This window comes from Triticum aestivum, chromosome 3B (genome assembly GCF_018294505.1).
Source record: "Triticum aestivum cultivar Chinese Spring chromosome 3B, IWGSC CS RefSeq v2.1, whole genome shotgun sequence".
Lineage (NCBI taxonomy): Eukaryota > Viridiplantae > Streptophyta > Magnoliopsida > Poales > Poaceae > Triticum > Triticum aestivum.
This window is the reverse complement of record NC_057801.1, coordinates 469,343,987-469,363,249: the sequence shown is the minus strand read 5'-3', so window position 1 is coordinate 469,363,249 and position 19,263 is coordinate 469,343,987. Positions and strand designations below refer to the sequence as shown.

Sequence of the window (19,263 nt, the reverse complement as noted above, 5' to 3'; positions counted from 1 at the left end):
CTCACCCTACTCCCGATTCCCACGTACAGCACCATCGCAAAAATGCTATACATACAAAAACTTACACGCTTTTACATGCTCCTTTCATCTAACAATCAATCACAAACCTCTCCTCCCTGATTTTCAGGAGTGGACCGCCCCGCTCACCTATTGACCAATCAAGATTAACCATCTTGTAAAAACTGTAAATCGTTTGTACGTGTAGCATTGCCGGCACCATCGCATCGTGTGGATCCTGACATCTTCACTCGCTGCTCAGTACTGCATGCATTGCCAACATGATTCACGTGACACGGCACCAGTGCTCTCTCGGCAAATCGTCCCCCGTCCCGGTGCGCCGAACCCATCTGGCTCCCGTACCTTCCTTCCTTGTCGTACGGCCGCGTCTCGTTTTTAACGGGGGCGCATCCACTCAACAGTCCACAGCACAGTTATTACTTGTAGCTTGTAGACTTGTAGTCCAGTGACCAACTGAGAAAATCAACTTCTTCGCGCACGTGAGCTTCCTCTGTCATATCCAGGGCTGGAAGCTGGCTCCGGCTCGGCTCTATATAAAACCACAAACTGTGAAACCACCAAGCCGACCGAGAGCATAGCGACCTTACCAAAGGCAGCGCAGCGCTAGCTTGTTGGCCGGGTCCATTTCTTCGACAGACCAACGCTCTCGCAGGACACGCACGGCTGCACCGCATGTCGTGGTCTGACACGGACGCGGCGCTCTTCGCGGCCGTCCTGGGCCACGACGCCGCGCGCCACCTGGCCACCACGCCGCCGCACCTCGACGGCCCGGCCTCCTCGTCGCCCGAGCTCCAGGCGCGCCTCTGCGACCTCGTCGAGCGGGGAGGAGCCTGGACCTACGGCATCTACTGGCAGGAGTCCCGCGCCGGCGCCGGCGGCCGCCCCGTGCTCGGCTGGGGCGACGGGCACTGCCGCGATGGCCCGGCCGAGGAAGCCCGGGTCACGGACAGGAGCCTGGCGCGCAAGCGCGCGCTGCTGCGGCTGCACGCGCTGTATGGCGGCGGGGACGACGATGGCGCCGACTACGCGCTCCGGCTAGACCGGGTCACTGGCGTCGAGATGTACTTCCTGGCGTCCATGTACTTCTCGTTCCACGAGGACGCCGGCGGGCCGGGCCGCGCGCTAACCTCCGGCCACCACGCCTGGGCCACCGTCGATCCCCACCTGCCCGGCTCTGCGGCCGCTCCCGGGTGGTACGTCCGTGCGTCCCTCGCCCAGTCCGCCGGCTTACGCACCATCGTCTTCCTCCCTTGCAAGGGCGGCGTCCTTGAGCTCGGTTCCGCCGTGGCCATGTGCGAGAACCCCGAGGTCCTGCGCGCCATCCAATCTGCCTTCCACGTCGAGGCCGTCGCGCCGGACGATCGCATGAGGATCTTCGGGAAGGACGTCTCCCGCAGCCCCCCATTGCCGCCGGTGCAAACCACGGGGAGCGACGCCAGTTGGGCGCTGCGGCTCGGCGGGCAAGCCATGGTGGCGACTCCGGCCAAGCAGGAGGTGGCGGCAGTCAAACCGAAACCCCAGCAGGAGCCTCCCAAGACCATAAGCTTCAGCAAGGCTGTCGACGCACAGAAGCAGGCGGGCGGCGAGGAGCGGAGGCCGCGGAAGCGGGGGCGCAAGCCGGCGAACGGGCGGGAGGAGCCCCTGAACCACGTGGAGGCGGAGCGGCAGCGGCGGGAGAAGCTGAACCAGCGGTTCTACGCGCTGCGCGCGGTGGTGCCCAAGATCTCCAAGATGGACAAGGCGTCGCTGCTGAGCGACGCCATCGCGTACATCCAGGAGCTGGAGGAGCGGCTCCGGGGCGGCGCGGCGGGGCCGGCGCCGGCGCGGGCGGAGACCGGCCCGTCCGTGGAGGTGAAGACAATGCAGGACGAGGTGGTGCTGCGCGTGAGCACCCCCCTCGAGGCGCACCCCATCTCCGGGGCGCTGAGCGCCATGCGGGACTCCCAGCTGAGTGTGGTGGCGTCGAGCATGGCGGTGGCCGACGACACCGTCACGCACACGCTCGTGGTGCGGTCGGCGGGGCCCGAGCGGCTCACGGCCGAGACCGTGCTCGCCGCGATTTCCCGTGGGATGATGATGAGCGCCACCCCCTCCCCGTGACCGTGCAGCTGTAACAATCGCGCGGCTCGTGCCGTAGTACGTACAGGCAACTGTCAACCGTTAGTGTAAGTTTAGATGAGCATGCTCCTCGTGACTGCATGCCACGTGGCGCGCAGGAGAAAGGTGAAACTCCTTTCCTCAAGTGGCAGTATCCCAGATTGCCAGTGGTAGATTCATGTAGTGCACCTGGTTATCAATTTGCACCCAGTACAACAGTAGATCAAATCTACGCAAAATTGTTATGTATAGGAAGATGAAGTAATTCTCAGCCTTTGTGGATGACTCCGTGTTTCTTTGAAGAAGAGACCGTGGAGTTTGAGCGCGTCATACGTGGCGGTGGGGGTTTATTTTGACCGACCGCACGCGCTCTCTCCGTTTCAGATCTCCACCTACACCCGCTGGACTGAAAGTTTTCCTCGTCGGGTCGTCGCGCGGGCGCGAAAACCGCCGGTCCGCGTCTGGACTTGACAGTCGTCGGCCCGCACCGCGTCCTCGCGTGACGCCGCACGCGCGTTGCTTGCGACTTTGTGAGAACTCCTCTTGCGGCGCGTGACCACGGGACTCGCCTGGCCACCTCTGGTAGCCCGGTGTCGTCGCATGTACACGCCTCCGATCGACTCGGGTCCGTGCACGGTTGATGGAGATGTAACCGGTGGTCCGGAGGCAGGCGGTGTGTCAGCTGCAGGGCGCGCGCACCCGGCCAATGGATGGGACCGACGTTACGCGCCAACAACCTTAAACAGCAACCCTTTCAGTTCAGGACCTGATGTGCCATGGCACCACGGCTGGCTCATCTCGCCTCGCCTTTTCGTGAACTCACTCGACGCGCGTCACGCTTTAATCAAGTTACAATCAGTCGAAGTCGCGAAATCTTAATCACCAACTCCCATCCAGTGCCATTAAGAAGTACTCCCTCCGTCCTAAAATACTTGTCGAAGAAATGCATAAAAAATGAATGTATCTAGAACTAAAATACATCTAGATACATTCATACCTCCGACGAATATTTCCGGACGGAGGGAGTAACTAAAAGCACAGTGGCGGCAGTAGTGATCGTCTGGTCATGAAATCTCGATACAACTTCTATCATACGAGTATTTGAGATGCCTTGTGTTTAATAACCTAGTGCCTAATCGATAGAATTTGTTGTCAGATAAAGAGATGCTGATAGAAAAAAGAGTTGCTGTGATAAACTTTTGTAAAAGATCCGATCCTTTTCATAAGAAAAAAGCACTGCTAAGGGCAAGGCCAACGCTCCAGGATGGACCGGTGCCCCAGCTGCCAAGTCGGCTTGGATAGTTGAACCTGAGAAAAAGATGCTGCTTGCAGCGCTAGACGGGATCCTGCAGAGGAGGCTGGTTCTCCCGTGAAAAAAGTGCAAGGCAGCCAATGGGAAAGCGTTGGAAAACACCATTGCTGAGCTCAACAGTACCTTGCTACCTTTTTGTACAGAGAAAAAGCTACCAAACCTGAGAACACTACTACTGCTTCCGTTGGATGAAGGTAGAACTAAACAGTAGCTTCAGTTACCTTTTATCTAGGTGGAGCATGGGGCACCAGTATAGTGATGCCACCATTGTACATGCCCTAATGCTTCAACTAAGCTCACTAAAACAAAACAAAACAGAAAAGTTCTTCAACTATACAATTATGACACTACAACTTTCAAAACTTAGTAGCTCATTTTTTATACACATTATATGTAAAACTACCGGGGAAATCACGAATGTGGATTACTTGTAGAAACTTGGTCCTGTAAAATTATTTATTTTAACGTAGTTCAGACACAGGCGCTCATGTATGCGCACATACACTCACCTTGAACACATGCGCACACACCTTACCCTATGAGTTACCTTCAAAAGATTGAGTGGCATGTCATCTTGAATCATCACTGACGTTTCTGTAGTCGACGGAAACATCTCCTCTTACTGAACAAGTATCGCCGGAAAGTCTGAAATAAATTCAAGAAAATGCAATCATCATGTATATTTGTTCAAAGAATATAAAGTAGCAATGGAAGTAAACTGTACTCCCTCTATATCAATATACAATGCCCTTGTATTTGAGGAAAACTTTGACTATCATTTGATCAACAAAAATATGTGTTAATCAAAACAATATATTATTAAAACCTTTTACAACATCCGATGATAGAAAAAATGTGGAATATAACTTTTGATGATTATGAATTTTCTGCTAAGGCCAACAGTCTATTTTTGACAAATGATGGATTTTATTGTCCCAGAGTGGAGCATCAAGAGAATACAAACATTATAAACTCACATACCTGGCCTCTGCACAGTTAGGATGCACACAGCTAACACAAACACGCATATAAAAATACATGGGCAACTAGTAAAGACATATAAGAACAAAGACATGAGGAGGTTCGGAAGGCTCTATTTGATATTGGAGATTTAAAAGCGCCGGGTCCGGATGAGTTACACACTATTTTTATAAAAGATTTTGGTCTATGTTGGGGGATGATCTGACCGAGGAGGTACTGCAGGCGGTGAATACTTGTACTATACCTGATGGGTGGAATGATACGGCAATTGTAATGATCCCAAAGGTTAGTTCTCCAGAAAAGGTAAATCAGTTTAGACCAATCAGTTTGTGCAATGTGGTGTATAAGGTTATTTCAAAAATGATTGCGGCTCGTTTGAAGATAATTCTTCCAGATATTATCAGCACGACTCAGAGTGCATTTGTACCCGGAAGAATGATTACAGATAACATTTTAGTGGCATACGAGTGTTTCCATACAATAAAGAAAAAAAGGAATGGTAAAGATGGTATGTGTGCCATCAAATTGGATATGCACAAAGCGTACGACCGGGTAGAGTGGTCTTTTCTAAAGAAAATTATGTTGAAATTGGGATTCCAAGAGAACTGGGTAAATTTAATTATGCAATATGTATCTTCGGTGGAGTACCGGGTTCGCTTTAATACTGAAGAGACTGAGAGTTTTAAACCTACTAGAGGTTTGAGGTAGGGAGATACTCTCTCTCCATATTTATTCTTGCTATGTACAGAGGGGCTGACGACTCTTCTAGCTAATGCGGAGGAGAATGGTAATATTTCTGGAGTTAAGGTTTGTAGAGATGCCCCATCGATCTCAAACCTTCTCTTCGCCGATGATTTTTTGATCCTTATAAAAGCAAATGCTACGAATGCGGAGGCGTTGAAATCAATTTTGGATTCTTATTGTGCTGCTTCGGGGCAAATGGTGAGCGTTGAAAAGTCGAGTATTTTCTTTAGTCCCAAGACAAAAGTGGAAGACAAGGCGCAAATTTGCACAATTCTGAATATTATGACTGAAGTTCTCAATGACAAATATTTGGGTTTGCCTGCAAATGTGGGTATGGACAAAAGCGAGTGTTTCCAATTCCTAATTGACCGCATTATTACAAAAATTAGTGGATGGAAAGAAAAAATGTTATCCGCTGGAGGAAAGGAAGTTCTCCTCAAAGCTGTTGTACAAGCTATCCCAACTTATGTTATGTCCGTCTTTAAAATTCCTAAAAAAAATTGCTAAGGAATCATTGACGCGATGTCGCAATTTTGATGGGGTGACGATGACAATCAGAAGAGGATGCATTGGATGGCGTGGTGGAAGATGTGTGTCCCAAAAGACCAAGGAGGCATGGGCTTCCGAGATATACATTGTTTCAATCTGGCTTTGCTAGCGAAACAGGCGTGGCATTTGCTTGATAATCCAGAATCGTTATGTGCTACAATCTTGAGAGCAAAATACTTCCCAGATGGTGATTTAATGAATGCAAATCTAAAGAAGGGTTCATCTTTTACCTGGCAAAGCATTATGGCAGGAGTTAATTCCCTAAGGAATGGTTACATCTGGCGAGTTGGAAATGGACAAAAGATTGATATTTGGGAAGATGCATGGATCCCGAATTGTGCAAGTAGGAAAATTATTACTCCTAGAAGGAGGCATCTTTTGTCAAAGGTGTCTGACCTTATTGACCCAATCATGAATTGTTGGGATGAAGACTTGGTGAGACAAACTTTGTGTCCAATTGACGCTCAAAGGGTGCTCGTGATTCCCCTTCCAATGCATGATATGTCGGACTTCATTGCTTGGTGTTATACAAAAAATGGCTTGTTCACTGTTCGATCAGCTTATTCGGAGGAATGGAACCAACAACATGGGAGGAAATTGCAATATACAAATGGTATGGGTAGAACCAATGCTAATCCTATCTGGGGTAAGATCTGGAAACTATCTTGTCCAACAAAGGTAAAAAATTTCATCTGGCATACATTGCATGGAACTCTCCCGTGCCGTGTTACGCTCGCTAATAGACACATGAAAATTTCGCCCATCTACCCATCATGCTCAAATGGGCCAGAAGAGACAAAACACGTCTTGTTTCTGTGTCAGAAGGCAAAGAGGTTTGGAACAAGTTAGGATTGTATGAGGTGATCAATAGAGCTTGTAGTGTCGATCGGGCGGGAGAGACAGTTCTTGAATTGTTACTATTATGCCAGACCAAGAATTATTTGTACTGGGACTCCAGAATGTACGTGAATCGATTGCTATAACCACTTGATATCTATGGTGGGATAGACGTAAACTGGTTCATGAAGGAAAGTCTCAAGATGCACATCAAACTTCGATGGGGGCTCGTGCCATAACGGCGAACTACGTTAATGCACACTCCCCTAAGGCAACCAGTAAAATAAGGGGATGGAGCAGACCTCCTATGGGTATTGTGAAACTAAATGTTGATGTTTCCTTTGATCACGATCTGCTTAGGATCACGGCAGGGGCTGTCCTCAGAGATGACAAAGGAAGGTTCATTGTTGGCGGAAATTGGAGGATTGATTGGTGTGTTGATGTATTAACAGCAGAAGCACTAGCTCTAAGGTTTGGCTTAATCCTTGCAGAGAAGGCTGGTTGCAATCGCCTTATTGTCAACTTTGATAATATGGAAGTGATCGACACAATGAAAAATGGAGGACAATCAGCGGGTGCGGTAGCGGCAGTGTTCGACGATTGCTATTTTATGGCATGTGATTTTTCTGTTACTATGTTTGAACATTGTAATAGGGAAGCAAATAAGGTTGCTCATGAACTTGCTAGACTAGCAAAATTTTCAAAGACTAGGGATTGATGTGAGGAGCCTATGGAGGATATTGTATCTTTCCTTATTGATGTTGTAACTCTTATTTCCAATTAATAAAGTGTGATGTTTATTTCAAAAAAAATGTGTAGGCAAGAAAAAAGAAAAAAACATTCAGATCCGTGATCTGGCAAACTGTAACAATGACCATATCCATGCCAACCATCTCATGACACCATGCGGAAGACAAAACTCTTCGACGACAATGCATCCAGGAAGCGACGCTCATGCACCACCGTCACTGGATCCAACTATCAAGACCAAAATCTAGGTTTTCACCCCGATTAATTAGTCCGAGCATATCCAAGCAATGCCCTTAACAAGGTAATGGCGCAAAAAATACATCGTCATTGCCATGTATAACCAATTCAGGTCAGACCTAGGCTTCACCACGAAGCTCAAAACCGGGTGCACGTAGCACCATCATGGAAGTCAGTCATGTGTTGTCGCCACCACTTTTCCATGATCCCAACAACTACATGCGATGCACGCTTGCCGCCGCTGCACAATCAACCCTCTGCATTAAGTCTCCGTTCATAGTTTGCATCGCACCACCAAAATCAACAACCGGATCTGGAGAGATTAACCCTCTCCGAAGAACTTTCGATGACCGCTATCGTCGTGGAGCCAAAAGGTCGCTCTAACTTAGTCGGCAACCACCACCCCCGACCGACTGGGTCTGAATAGCCACCAGATCTGAATCAGGGCAACCATGCCGAGTCAACCATGGACGACACTTAAGCAGCGGCCACCCGACATCAGATTCGTTAGGAACCTCCACTATCGACTCACATTGTCACTGCTACGGTGCTACCGCGCGTCGAAAATCACACACCACCTCAGTGGCAAGGCCGATTGGACCATGATCTCATTGGTTGGATCTAGGCCCGAGGCGGTGGTTGCTAGCCTGCGGCTAGCCATTGTGCTGTTGCAGTCCCTCTTGGCCGAGCGACACAACGGGGTGGAGCTCCACCATCCATCCATGAGGGTGGAGCAGCCGATAGCGGCGGCGTGAAGTGGTGCGTATCCGACATGAGGAGGAGAGGACGGGAAAAAGGGGAACGCCTCGCCGCCGCCATGCGACACACGGAGCTTTGCTCAAACGCGGCCACTGACAGTGAGCGGAGTCGGCCTGATGGACAGGAGTATGGGCGGACAATCAAAGGTCACGCGTGGGCTAGACAGTTTTCAAAAAATTGGGTTGACTTAGAGTCACAAGTTTGACCCTTAGATTAAGCTCAACAATCTAATTACCCAAATCTAAGCCCTACAAGAATACCCCCAACAAAGATAAAAGTACAAACAAATCAAGGGAAAATTCGTTGCCATCTTCGACCTACACAAACCGATGGTGTTCCACGATCCTAGCTCAATGACATGCCTGCTCCACATCACCGGAGATTGCCAGGAGACACCAGCGACGATGTTTCAAAGCACAAATTGTCGACCTGGATAAGATGGCGAAGGCCAAACGCGGAGACCCAACCCACGTTGACACCAAAAGCACCGTCACATGATCTTATTGACAAGATCATCAATGCCACCACAAACTGATGACCCACAAGTATAGGGAATCAACTGTAGTCCTTTCGATAAGTACGAGTGTCGAACCCAACAAGTAAAAAAAGAATATGATAAGTGGTTTTCAGCAAGATATTCTCTACAAGTACTGAAAGTAGCTGTAACAGATAGTTTCGTAGCAAGGTAATTCGTAACAAGTAACAAGTGGCAATAGTAACAAAGGTGCAGCATGGTGGCCCAATCATTTTTATTGCAAAGGAAAAGCCAGAAAGTTCTCTTATGTAAAGCAAAGTGTTCTCGAGGACACATGGGAGTTCTTGTCTAGTCACATTCATCATGTTTAGTTGATTCACGATTTGCTACTTTGATAATTTGATATGTGGGTGGACCAGTGCTAGGGTAATGTTCTTATTTGGACAAACAACCCTCTTATGATTACCTTTACCCCCTCTCGCAAGCATCCACAACTACGAAAGAAGAATTAAGATAAATTTAACCATAGCATGAAACATATGGATCCAAATCAGCCCCTTACAGAATAACACATAAACTAGGGTTTAAGCTTCTGTTACTCTCGCAACCCGTCATCTACTTATTACTCCCCAATGCCTTCCCTTAGGCCCAAGTATGGTGAAGTTTCATGTAGTCAACGTTCACATGACACCACTAAAGGAGGAACAACATACATATCATCAAAATATCGTACAAATACCAACTCCACATGATTACTTATAACCAGACTTCCCCCATGTCCTCAAGAACAAAAGTAACTACTTACAAATCATATTCATGTTCAAGATCAGAGGTATATTGAATATGCTTGAGGATCTGAACATTTAATCTTCCACCAAATAAACCAACGAGAATCAACTACCAGATGTAATCAACACTACTAGCAACTCATAGGTACCAATCTGAGGTTATGAAACAAAGATTGAATACAAGAGATGAATTAGGGTTCGAGAGGAGATGGTGCTGGTGAATATGTTGATGAAGATTGGTCCTCCCATTATGAGAGGATCGTTGGTGATGTCGATGGCTTTGGTTTCCCCCTCCCAGGGGAAAGTATCCCCAGCGGAATTGCTTTGCCGGAGAGTAAAACTGCTCCTGCCCAGTTTCACCTCAAGACGGCGGCGCTTCATCTCAAAACTCTTCCTCTCATTTTTTATAGGGAAAGACCCTTCATATAGCAGAAGATGGACACCGGAGGCCAGTTGTGAGTCTCACAAGGCATCATGGTGCACCAATGGGGGTAGCCACGCCCGGCATTAGAATTGTATCATAAAGTGAAATAATGACCAAGTTTATTATAAATAACAGTAGGAAAACATGAAGCAAAATGAACGTATCACAAACGGAGGTGGAAGCATCCTGGTTGGAGACTCCCGCCCCCTCACACACACACCTAATGGGTCAGGTCTGGGGAAACCAACGCTCACACACCACCCTCCCCCGCGATGATGCCGAAACTAGTTTGAACTTGCGGTTGTCTCCTCCACAACTCGGACGAACGACACAAAGACACAAAAACCTAATAAACAAATTCACACGGACGTGAAGATCCATTGTCTCCCTGTGCACACTACCTCTCGACATCGAAACAAACCACCAGAAACATTGGAGGCCGCCAAAATTACTCGACAAGGACTAGGGTTTTGTGGGTGTTAGCTAGGTTTTTTTCCTCTTTGTGGACTTTTTCTCTTGTATAAGATCTTCGAGATTAAACTAACGGTGAGCATCTACAACCGGACTAGCAAAATCTGCCCCCAAACATCCATGGACGCGCTAGGGTGTGTCCACGGACAGTGACCGATGAGGAGTCAAATATTCTATTCCACAATCGGATACCTACTACTTGTGATCGGCGTTGGGTTTTCTCCGAAGTGGAAGGGTGATGTAGTATAGTAGCAGAAAGTATCCCCCTCAGTTAAGAACTAAGGTCATCGAACCAATAGGAGACTCACACAAACAAATGTCAACAATACCTACACACACAAAACAAATACTTGCACCTAACACGGGAAAGAAAGTTGTCAATCCCCTTGTACTCGTTAATTGCAAAGATTAATTGTGATAATGATAGATAGATAAATTATAAATGAAAATAAAAGTAAATAAACTGCAGCAAGGTATTTAGGGTTTTTAGTAATATAAGGTGAATGAACCCGGGGCCCATAGCTTTCACTAGAGGCATCTCTCTCATGAGCATAACAACGATGGATATGATTACTGTTGGGCAATTGATAGAAAAGTGCATAGTTATGATGTTGTTCATGGCATGATCAATACATAAGCATTACGTCCATGACAAGTAGACCGAAATAATTATGTATCTACTACTATCATTACAAAAAAATACACTTCCGTGATGATACGTGTTTGTCATAGTAGGTCGCATTTTTTATCATGCATGTACATCCATGATGATTTTATGACAGAATCAAGATAGTCATACCTGTGCTGTCGTAGAAGTGTTCCATGACATTACCAAAATTATCATCACGGAAGTGTCCACTTCCATGATGATAAATCGCGCGTCACAGAAGTGCTTTCGTCAAGGGTGACCGACACGTGGCATCCACTGTAACGGAACACCGTTAAGCTATCGGGTCCGGTTTTGGATCCGATAACCCATTAACAGCCCGGACCAATGGGGATTTTCCACGTGTAAAATCATCATTGGCTGGAGGAAACACGTGTCGGCTCACCGTTGGGATAGATGTCATCCACTCATTGGACCGAAGGCGCCTATGATACGTTGACACGTGGCACGGCCCAACAGAGGCCCATTCCTGTGAAAAGGCTGGCCCGTTTGACTTGGTAAAAAGGTGGCGGTCCGGTCCACGGAAAGCCTGTTAACGGCCTGTTCGCATATAGCCCATTTATAGCCCGCTAACCCAGGGCCCGTTATGACCTATCCGAATTAGGCCCAGTAGCGTCATCTAGGCCGTCCAATATGATTCCAGCCCATTTTAAGTTCCGGCCCATGTATGGCCCATGACGTCTTTTGGCCCATATTAGGCCCTTTGTAACTGTTGGCCCATTAACGGCCCGCGGCAAAGCTGGCCCGTAATGAACAGCGTATCGTTGTATACCCATTAACGGCCCATTAATCCATTGGGCCGTTTGCAACCCATGTTATCTTTCGGCCTTCTCAGGGACCATTTATTCTTGGGCTCTGATGGAGTCATGTACCTAGGGTAGGGTCACAGACCTGATCTAAGTACCCTGCCCAGGGACATCCTTAGAAGAGATCACCTTCCAGTCGACCTACGAGAGACTCACTCGACTGACTTGAAGGACTCGACCACGAAGACTCACTCGACCACCAGAAGGTCAAGAGGCACTCTGCACTGCAACGGTCTGTAATTAAGTAGACTTGATGATAGTAAAGACACTTTATGTGGGGCGTTACCAGTAACGCCCCGGACTTAACGCACCTTAAACCCTCTCCTACGTGGGCTGGCTGGGGTCATGGCGCACTCTATATAAGCCACCCCCCTCCACAGGTAGAAGGGTTCGGCACCCTGTAATTCATATACACATAATCCACTCGACCGCCTCCGGGCTCCGAGACGTAGGGCTTTTACTTCCTCCGAGAAGGGCCTGAACTCGTACATCTCTTGTGTTTACAACCTCTCCATAGCTAGGACCTTGCCTCTCCATACCTACCCCCACTCTACTGTCAGACTTAGAACCACGACAGTTGGCGCCCACCTTGGGGCGGGTGTTTTAGCGATTTTGTGGAGAAGTTGCGATTCTTCCGAGTACTTTCATCATGGTGGCTGCTGGAGTTTTGGTCGAGGGCCGAGAGATCCGTCTCGGTGCTCTCACCTTGGTCGCCGACGACTCCGCCTGGCTCCAGGAGGCTCCACTCGACGTCGATGCGCTCTCCGTCCGCGGTGCGATGCATTTTCGCGCATGTGTCCGCGGCGTTCTGCTGCGGCAACCGTCGACCCCGTATCGGTCGACTCCCCCATCGGCCACCCTCCCGGTCTCCCGCCAGCGCCAGCGCTCGGGCCGGTCGAGGCTTCAGCGGTGGGTGAGGCACGCGGTGGCTCGCCAGACGGCCACCACCCAAGTTGCGGCAATCGAGCCCGACGAATCTCTTTACGGCCTGTTCGATCTGTCGACTGGCTCCGTAGAGACTGCATCCGAGTGCGATAGCAGTGATCCAGCGGCGGAAATCCTGATGGTCGATGGGCCCCGCAGTCCCCCTGGCTTCGCCCGTGATGGTGGGGCAGGCGACGGAGGCGACCCCGCACGAGACCACGAAGAGTACCAGCCCGAGCCACTCGACTCTCTGCAAAGAGAGGAACTTCGCCGCAGGAACGTGGATGCCCTGCGTACTCCCATCGCAGGAGAAACCCCCGAGGCTCGCGCCTTGGAGGAGGCACGTTTGGCCAACTTGTCCGAACGCACTCGCCTGGAGAATCTTCAGCGAGCACTCGACGAGCGCGCACGGCAACGAGTTCCCGACACTAGTCGACGTCAACTCTTCCCGCGACTCAGGTATATCGAACCCCAATCCAGAATTTAGCAGCTGCGACCCGTATTGCAGAGTCCATCCAGCCCTCTCAGTCGGAAGCTGGCAGAGGCTTGATGCAGATCAGGGATCTGCTCCGGGCAGCAGGTGATCAGAATTCGGCCGTGTCGCAGTCGCGCAACAGAATTCATAGTCGATCCGTCGCTGCGAATACGGTTCAGTCGGCTCACAGCCCCAGATCGCCTCCGCGGCGTGAAGGGCGCGAGAATCGGCGAGACCAATATGGAGACCGACACGACCGAGATGATAGGCGTCGAGTGCCCAATTCCCCTCCGAGGGGTGGGTCTTACGCTCCTCGGCAGCAAGATGACAGACGTCAGCTCAGTGCGGGGCGAAGAGTTCCAGTCGACCCCAGAGAACCAGGCTTCGACGCGCGATCCATTATCGTGCAAGGCTTGGTCGACCGGAACAGAGCCCATCGAGGTGGACTCGACAGAGATGCGCCTACGAGCAGTCGAGTGCATGTTTCTGGTCCGGAATGTTTCAGCAGAGCTATCAGAGCCACAGTGATCCCTCCCAATTTCAGGTTGGCAACAGGAGTCAGCAAGTTCACTGGTGAGTCTAAGCCTGAAACTTGGCTTGAGGACTACCGAGTGGCGGTTCAGATTGGTGGTGGGAATGATGAGGTGGCCATGAAACATCTGCCCCTCATGTTGGAAGGTTCTGCCAGAGCATGGTGACTCAGTTACCTCCTAGCAGCATTTACACTTGGGAAGATCTGTCCCGAGTGTTCGTCAGAACGTTTGAAGGAACTTGCAAGCGACCGGCTGGATTGACGGAGCTGCAAGTCTGCGTGCAGAAGACCAATGAGACTCTCAGGGAGTATATTCAGAGGTGGATCACTTTGCACCATACTGTGGAGAATGTGTCTGATCATCAGGCAGTCTGCGCCTTCAAGGATGGTGTCAAGAACAGAGAATTGAGTTTGAAGTTTGGTCGAACCAGTGACATGACCTTGAGTCGGATGATGGAAATTGCTACCAAGTACGCCAACGGCGAAGAAGAAGACCGACTCCGAAGCGGCAAGCACAAGCCGAGTCAGTCGGAGAAGGGAAACACCAGTCGGAAACAGAAGCGGAAGGCTGAACCGGCAGCTCCTGGAGAGGCTATGGCCGTGACTCAGGGAAAGTTTAAGGGGAAACCAAAAGGATCCTGGAACCCTAAGAAGGTAAAGGATAAAGAAGGGAACGACGTGATGGATATGCCGTGCCACATCCACACGAAGAAAGTCGAAGAGGGGAATATCATTTACCCAAAGCATACCACTCGCCAATGTCGACTCCTGATCCAGCAGTTTCAAGGAAAACAGTCTAAGGACAAGGAAAAGGAGTCGGACAAGGCCGAAGGCAAGGAGGACAGTGAGGAAGAATATCCACGTATCAACTCCACTCTGATGATCTTTGCAGATGCGGAAAGCAAGAGTCGATTGAAAGTCATTAACCGTGAGGTGAACATGGTTACCCCAACAAAAGCAAATTATTTGAAATGGTCCCAAACACCCATCACATTCGACCAATCTGATCACCCGACTCATATTGCCACCCCTGGGAGGCAAGCTTTGGTGGTCGATACAGTTGTCGAAGGCACTCGACTGACAAAGGTGCTGATGGACGGTGGTAGCGGGCTGAATTTGTTGTATGCAGACACACTGAAAGGAATGGGCATTCCGATGTCCCGACTGAGCACCAGTAACATGAGCTTTCATGGAGTTATACCAGGGAAGAAAGCCGAGTCACTCGGCCAAATAGCTCTGGACGTGGTGTTTGGTGATTCGAAACATTTTCGCAAAGAGAAGTTGACGTTTGAGGTCGTGGATTTTCAGAGTGCATATCATGCCATTTTGGGGAGACCAGCTTATGCTCGGTTCATGGCTCGACCATGTTACGTGTACCTTAAATTGAAGATGCCCGGCCCCAAAGGAGTGATCACTGTCACCGGTGATCGGAAAAAGGCAGAAGAGTGCTTTCAGAAGGGCTCAAAGATTGTTGATTCCCAGGTGACAGCGGTCGAGTTTGAAGAATACAAGCAAAACGCAGATCCGAGTGATTTGCTGCGATCCAAGAAACCCGCCACAGAATCTGCATTTCAGTCGTCCGGTGAGACGAAGCCTGTTCACATTCACCCGACCGACCCCGATGTAGCTCCGACCCACATCTCCACAACACTCGACCCAAAATAGGAAGAAGTGCTCATCCAGTTCCTCCGTGAGAACTGGGACATTTTTGCATGGAAGCCCGCTGACATGCCAGGTGTTCCTAGGGGACTGGCTGAGCATCGCCTAAGAGTCGACTCATCAGCAAAACCAGTCAAAGAGCATCTTCGGCGGTCCGCCGTCCAGAAGAGAAAAGCCATTGGTGAGGAAGTGGCTCGACTGTTGGCGGCAGGATTTATCCGAGAGATATACCACTCCGAGTGGCTCGCTAATGTCGTCATGGTTTCTAAGAAGGACAAATCGCTCCGAATGTGCATTGATTTCAAGCACATCAATCGGGCCTGCCCGAAAGATCATTTTCCTCTCCCTCGCATAGATCAAATTGTTGACTCGACCGCGTGATGCGAGAGATTGTCTTTTCTAGACGCCTACTCCGGGTACCACCAGATCCGTCTGTACGGACCCGACGAGGTAAAAACAGCTTTCATCACTCCATTCGGGTGCTTCTGCTATATCACCATGCCATTCGGCCTCAAGAATGCCGGAGCCACATTTATGCGAATGATTCAGAAGTGTCTACTCACTCAAATCAGTCGGAATGTGGAAGCGTATATGGATGATATCGTCGTCAAGTCACGAAAAGGTTCCGACCTGCTCGCCGACCTCGCCGAAACATTTGCCAACCTCAGAAGGTATGATATCAAGCTCAATCCATCAAAGTGCACATTCGGAGTTCCTGGTGGCAAGTTACTCGGTTTTCTAGTTTCCGAGCGAGGGATCGACGCTAATCCAGAGAAGATCGGCACTATTCTCCGAATGAAACGCCCTGTGCGAGTGCACGATGTCCAGAAGCTTACTGGATGCTTGGCCGCATTAAGTCGATTCATCTCACGACTCGGTGAAAAGGCATTGCCTCTTTACCGACTGATGAAGAAGGCAGACAAGTTCGAGTGGACTCCAGAAGCTGATGCAGCGTTTGCTGAGCTAAAAGCTCTGCTCTCCACCCAGCCGGTGCTTGCTGCTCCAATCAGCAAAGAGCCTCTGTTGCTTTATATCGCAGCCACAGGACAAGTCGTCAGTACTGTGCTTACGGTCGAGCGGGAAGAAGAAGGAAAAGCTTTCAAAGTTCAGCGCCCAGTGTATTATTTGTCTGAAGTCTTGACTCCATCCAAGCAAAGATATCCTCATTATCAGAAGCTTGTGTATGGAATATACATGACCACAAAGAAGGTTGCTCATTATTTCTCTGATCATTCCATCACAGTCGTCAGCGACGCTCCACTATCAGAGATTTTGCACAACAGAGATGCAACTGGTCGAGTGGCTAAATGGGCGATTGAACTTCTTCCCCTTGATATCAAGTTTGAGGCAAAGAAAGCCATTAAGTCCCAGGCAATAGCAGAATGCCTCGCCGAATGGATTGAACAGCAGCAGCCGACTGAAGTTCACTCGGAGCATTGGACCATGTTTTTTGATGGCTCTAAGATGTTGAATGGTTCCGGTGCTGGGGTTGTCCTGGTTTCCCCCAGAGGAGATAAGCTCAGATATGTGCTTCAGATTCACTTTGATTCCTCCAACAATGAGGCAGAGTATGAGGCCCTTTTATACGGATTGTGCATGGCCATTTCACTCGGCGTCCGTCGCCTGATGGTCTATGGCGACTCAGATTTAGTGGTCAACCAAGTGATGAAGGAGTGGGATGTGAGAAGCCCAGCCATGACTGGATACTGCAGTGCAGTGAGGAAACTGGAAAAGAAGTTCGAGGGGTTGGAGCTCCATCATATACCCCGACTGAAAAATCAAGCAGCTGATGATCTAGCAAAGATAGGTTCCAAGAGAGGAGCCATTCCGAGTGGTGTGTTCTTGGAGCATATACGCACTCCGTCAGTCAAAGAAGATCCTTTCACCGAAGAAGCTCCACAGCCCAAGAGTGCCACAGATCCGACTGAGGTTGAAGTCCCAACAGTAGTCGACTTGGTCATGGAGGTCTTGGTGGTCATTCCCGACTGGACAGTTCCGTATATCGCGTATATCCTGAGAAAAGAGCTCCCGGAGGATGAGGAAGAGGCTCGACAGATCGTCCGTCGATCTAAAGCCTTTACCGTAATCAAAGGACAGCTATATAGAGAAAGCGCGACTGGAGTTGGTCAGAAGTGCATAACACCAGAAGAAGGTCGAATCATCCTCAATGATATCCACTCGGGAACCTGTGGTCATCATGCGTCCTCTCGGACCATCGTGGCCAAAGCATACCGAGCCGGATTTTACTGGCCAAAGGCGAATGAGATGGCAAAGGAGTTAGTGGATAAGTGCGAGGGATGCCAGTTCTACTCTAATATGTCGCACAAGCCTGCATCAGCTCTGAAGACCATTCCACTCGTCTGGCCTTTCGCAGTATGGGGGTTGGACATGGTTGGTCCTTTGAGAACAGGGCGAAGTGGCTTCACGCATGTACTAGTGGCAGTCGACAAGTTCACCAAGTGGATTGAGGCTAAACCAATCAAGAACCTTGACGCCGGTGCTGCTGTTAGCTTCATCAGGGAACTGATATTCAGATATGGAGTCCCGCACAGCATCATTACGGATAATGGGTCGAACTTTGACTCGGAAGAATTCAGGGATTTCTGCAACTCTCAAGGCACACGAGTCGACTACGCTTCAGACGCCCATCCGCAGTCGAATGGACAAGCAGAGCGAGCCAATGGTCTGATTCTCAAGGGATTGAAACCCCGACTAATGCGTGATCTCAAGCATGCAGCTGGAGCTTGGGTCGACGAACTTCCCTCGGTGCTTTTGGGACTGCGGACCACACCTAATCGGTCGATCGGAAGAACTCCATTCTTCTTGGTCTACGGAGCTGAAGCAGTCTTGCCGAGTGATCTTCTCCACAATGCTCCTCGAGTTGAGATCTACAACGAAGCAGAAGCTGAACAAGCGCGACAGGACGCAGTCGACCTTTTAGAGGAAGAAAGGGAGATGGTTCTGATCCGATCGACCATCTACCAACAAGATTTGCGTCGTTTCCACGCCAGAAATGTGAGGGGTCGAGCCTTCCAGGAAGGAGATTTAGTTCTCCGAGTGGATCAGAAGAAACCACACAAGCTTGCTCCTTCTTGGGAAGGACCCTTCATCGTCACCAAAGTTCTCCACAACGGGGCATATCGTCTTTACAACGTCGAACACAATATCGACGAGCCCCGAGCTTGGAACGCGGAACTACTCCACCCATTCTACACTTAAGTTTATCACTCGGATGAGTTGCAATAAAGTACTCCTGTAGTTCATGGATTTCAAAATAATAGTGTCATAGTTCCTCCATAATTTTTGTCACTTTTTATTTTTGTCCAATAAAATTTTCCCCTCAGTGGGTGACTTAGCCGCGAATCCGTTTCGCCTAAGTTTGTAAAAATCCTTACCGAGTGGTGAGCCAGACTCCCACTCAGAGGCTTAGCTGCAAATCCGTTTCGCCTAAGTTATAAAAATCCTACCGAGTGGTAAGCCAGACTTCCACTCGGAGGCTTAGCTGCAGTCCAAGTACTCGCCTAAGATATAAAAAATCCTACCGAGTGGTAAGCCAGACTTCCACTCGGAGGCTTAGCTGCAGTCCAAGTACTCGCCTAAGATATACAAAATCCTACCGAGTGGTAAGCCAGACTTCCACTCGGAGGCTTAGCTGCAGTCCAAGTACTCGCCTAAGATATAAAAAATCCTACCGAGTGGTAAGCCAGACTTCCACTCTGAGGCTTAGCTGCAGTCCAAGTACTCGCCTAAGATATACA

The 19,263-nt window shown here is 49.5% G+C and overlaps 1 protein-coding gene across 1 annotated transcript; it reads left to right on the top strand.

The window, feature by feature from the left end:
* Window positions 1-543: 543 nt before the first annotated feature.
* Window positions 544-2,397, top strand: LOC123070421 (transcription factor MTB2). Its single transcript, XM_044493646.1, has one exon. It carries the CDS (start codon window positions 691-693, stop codon window positions 2,116-2,118), a length of 1,428 nt encoding a protein of 475 aa, XP_044349581.1. The 5' UTR covers window positions 544-690; the 3' UTR covers window positions 2,119-2,397.
* Window positions 2,398-19,263: the final 16,866 nt, after the last annotated feature.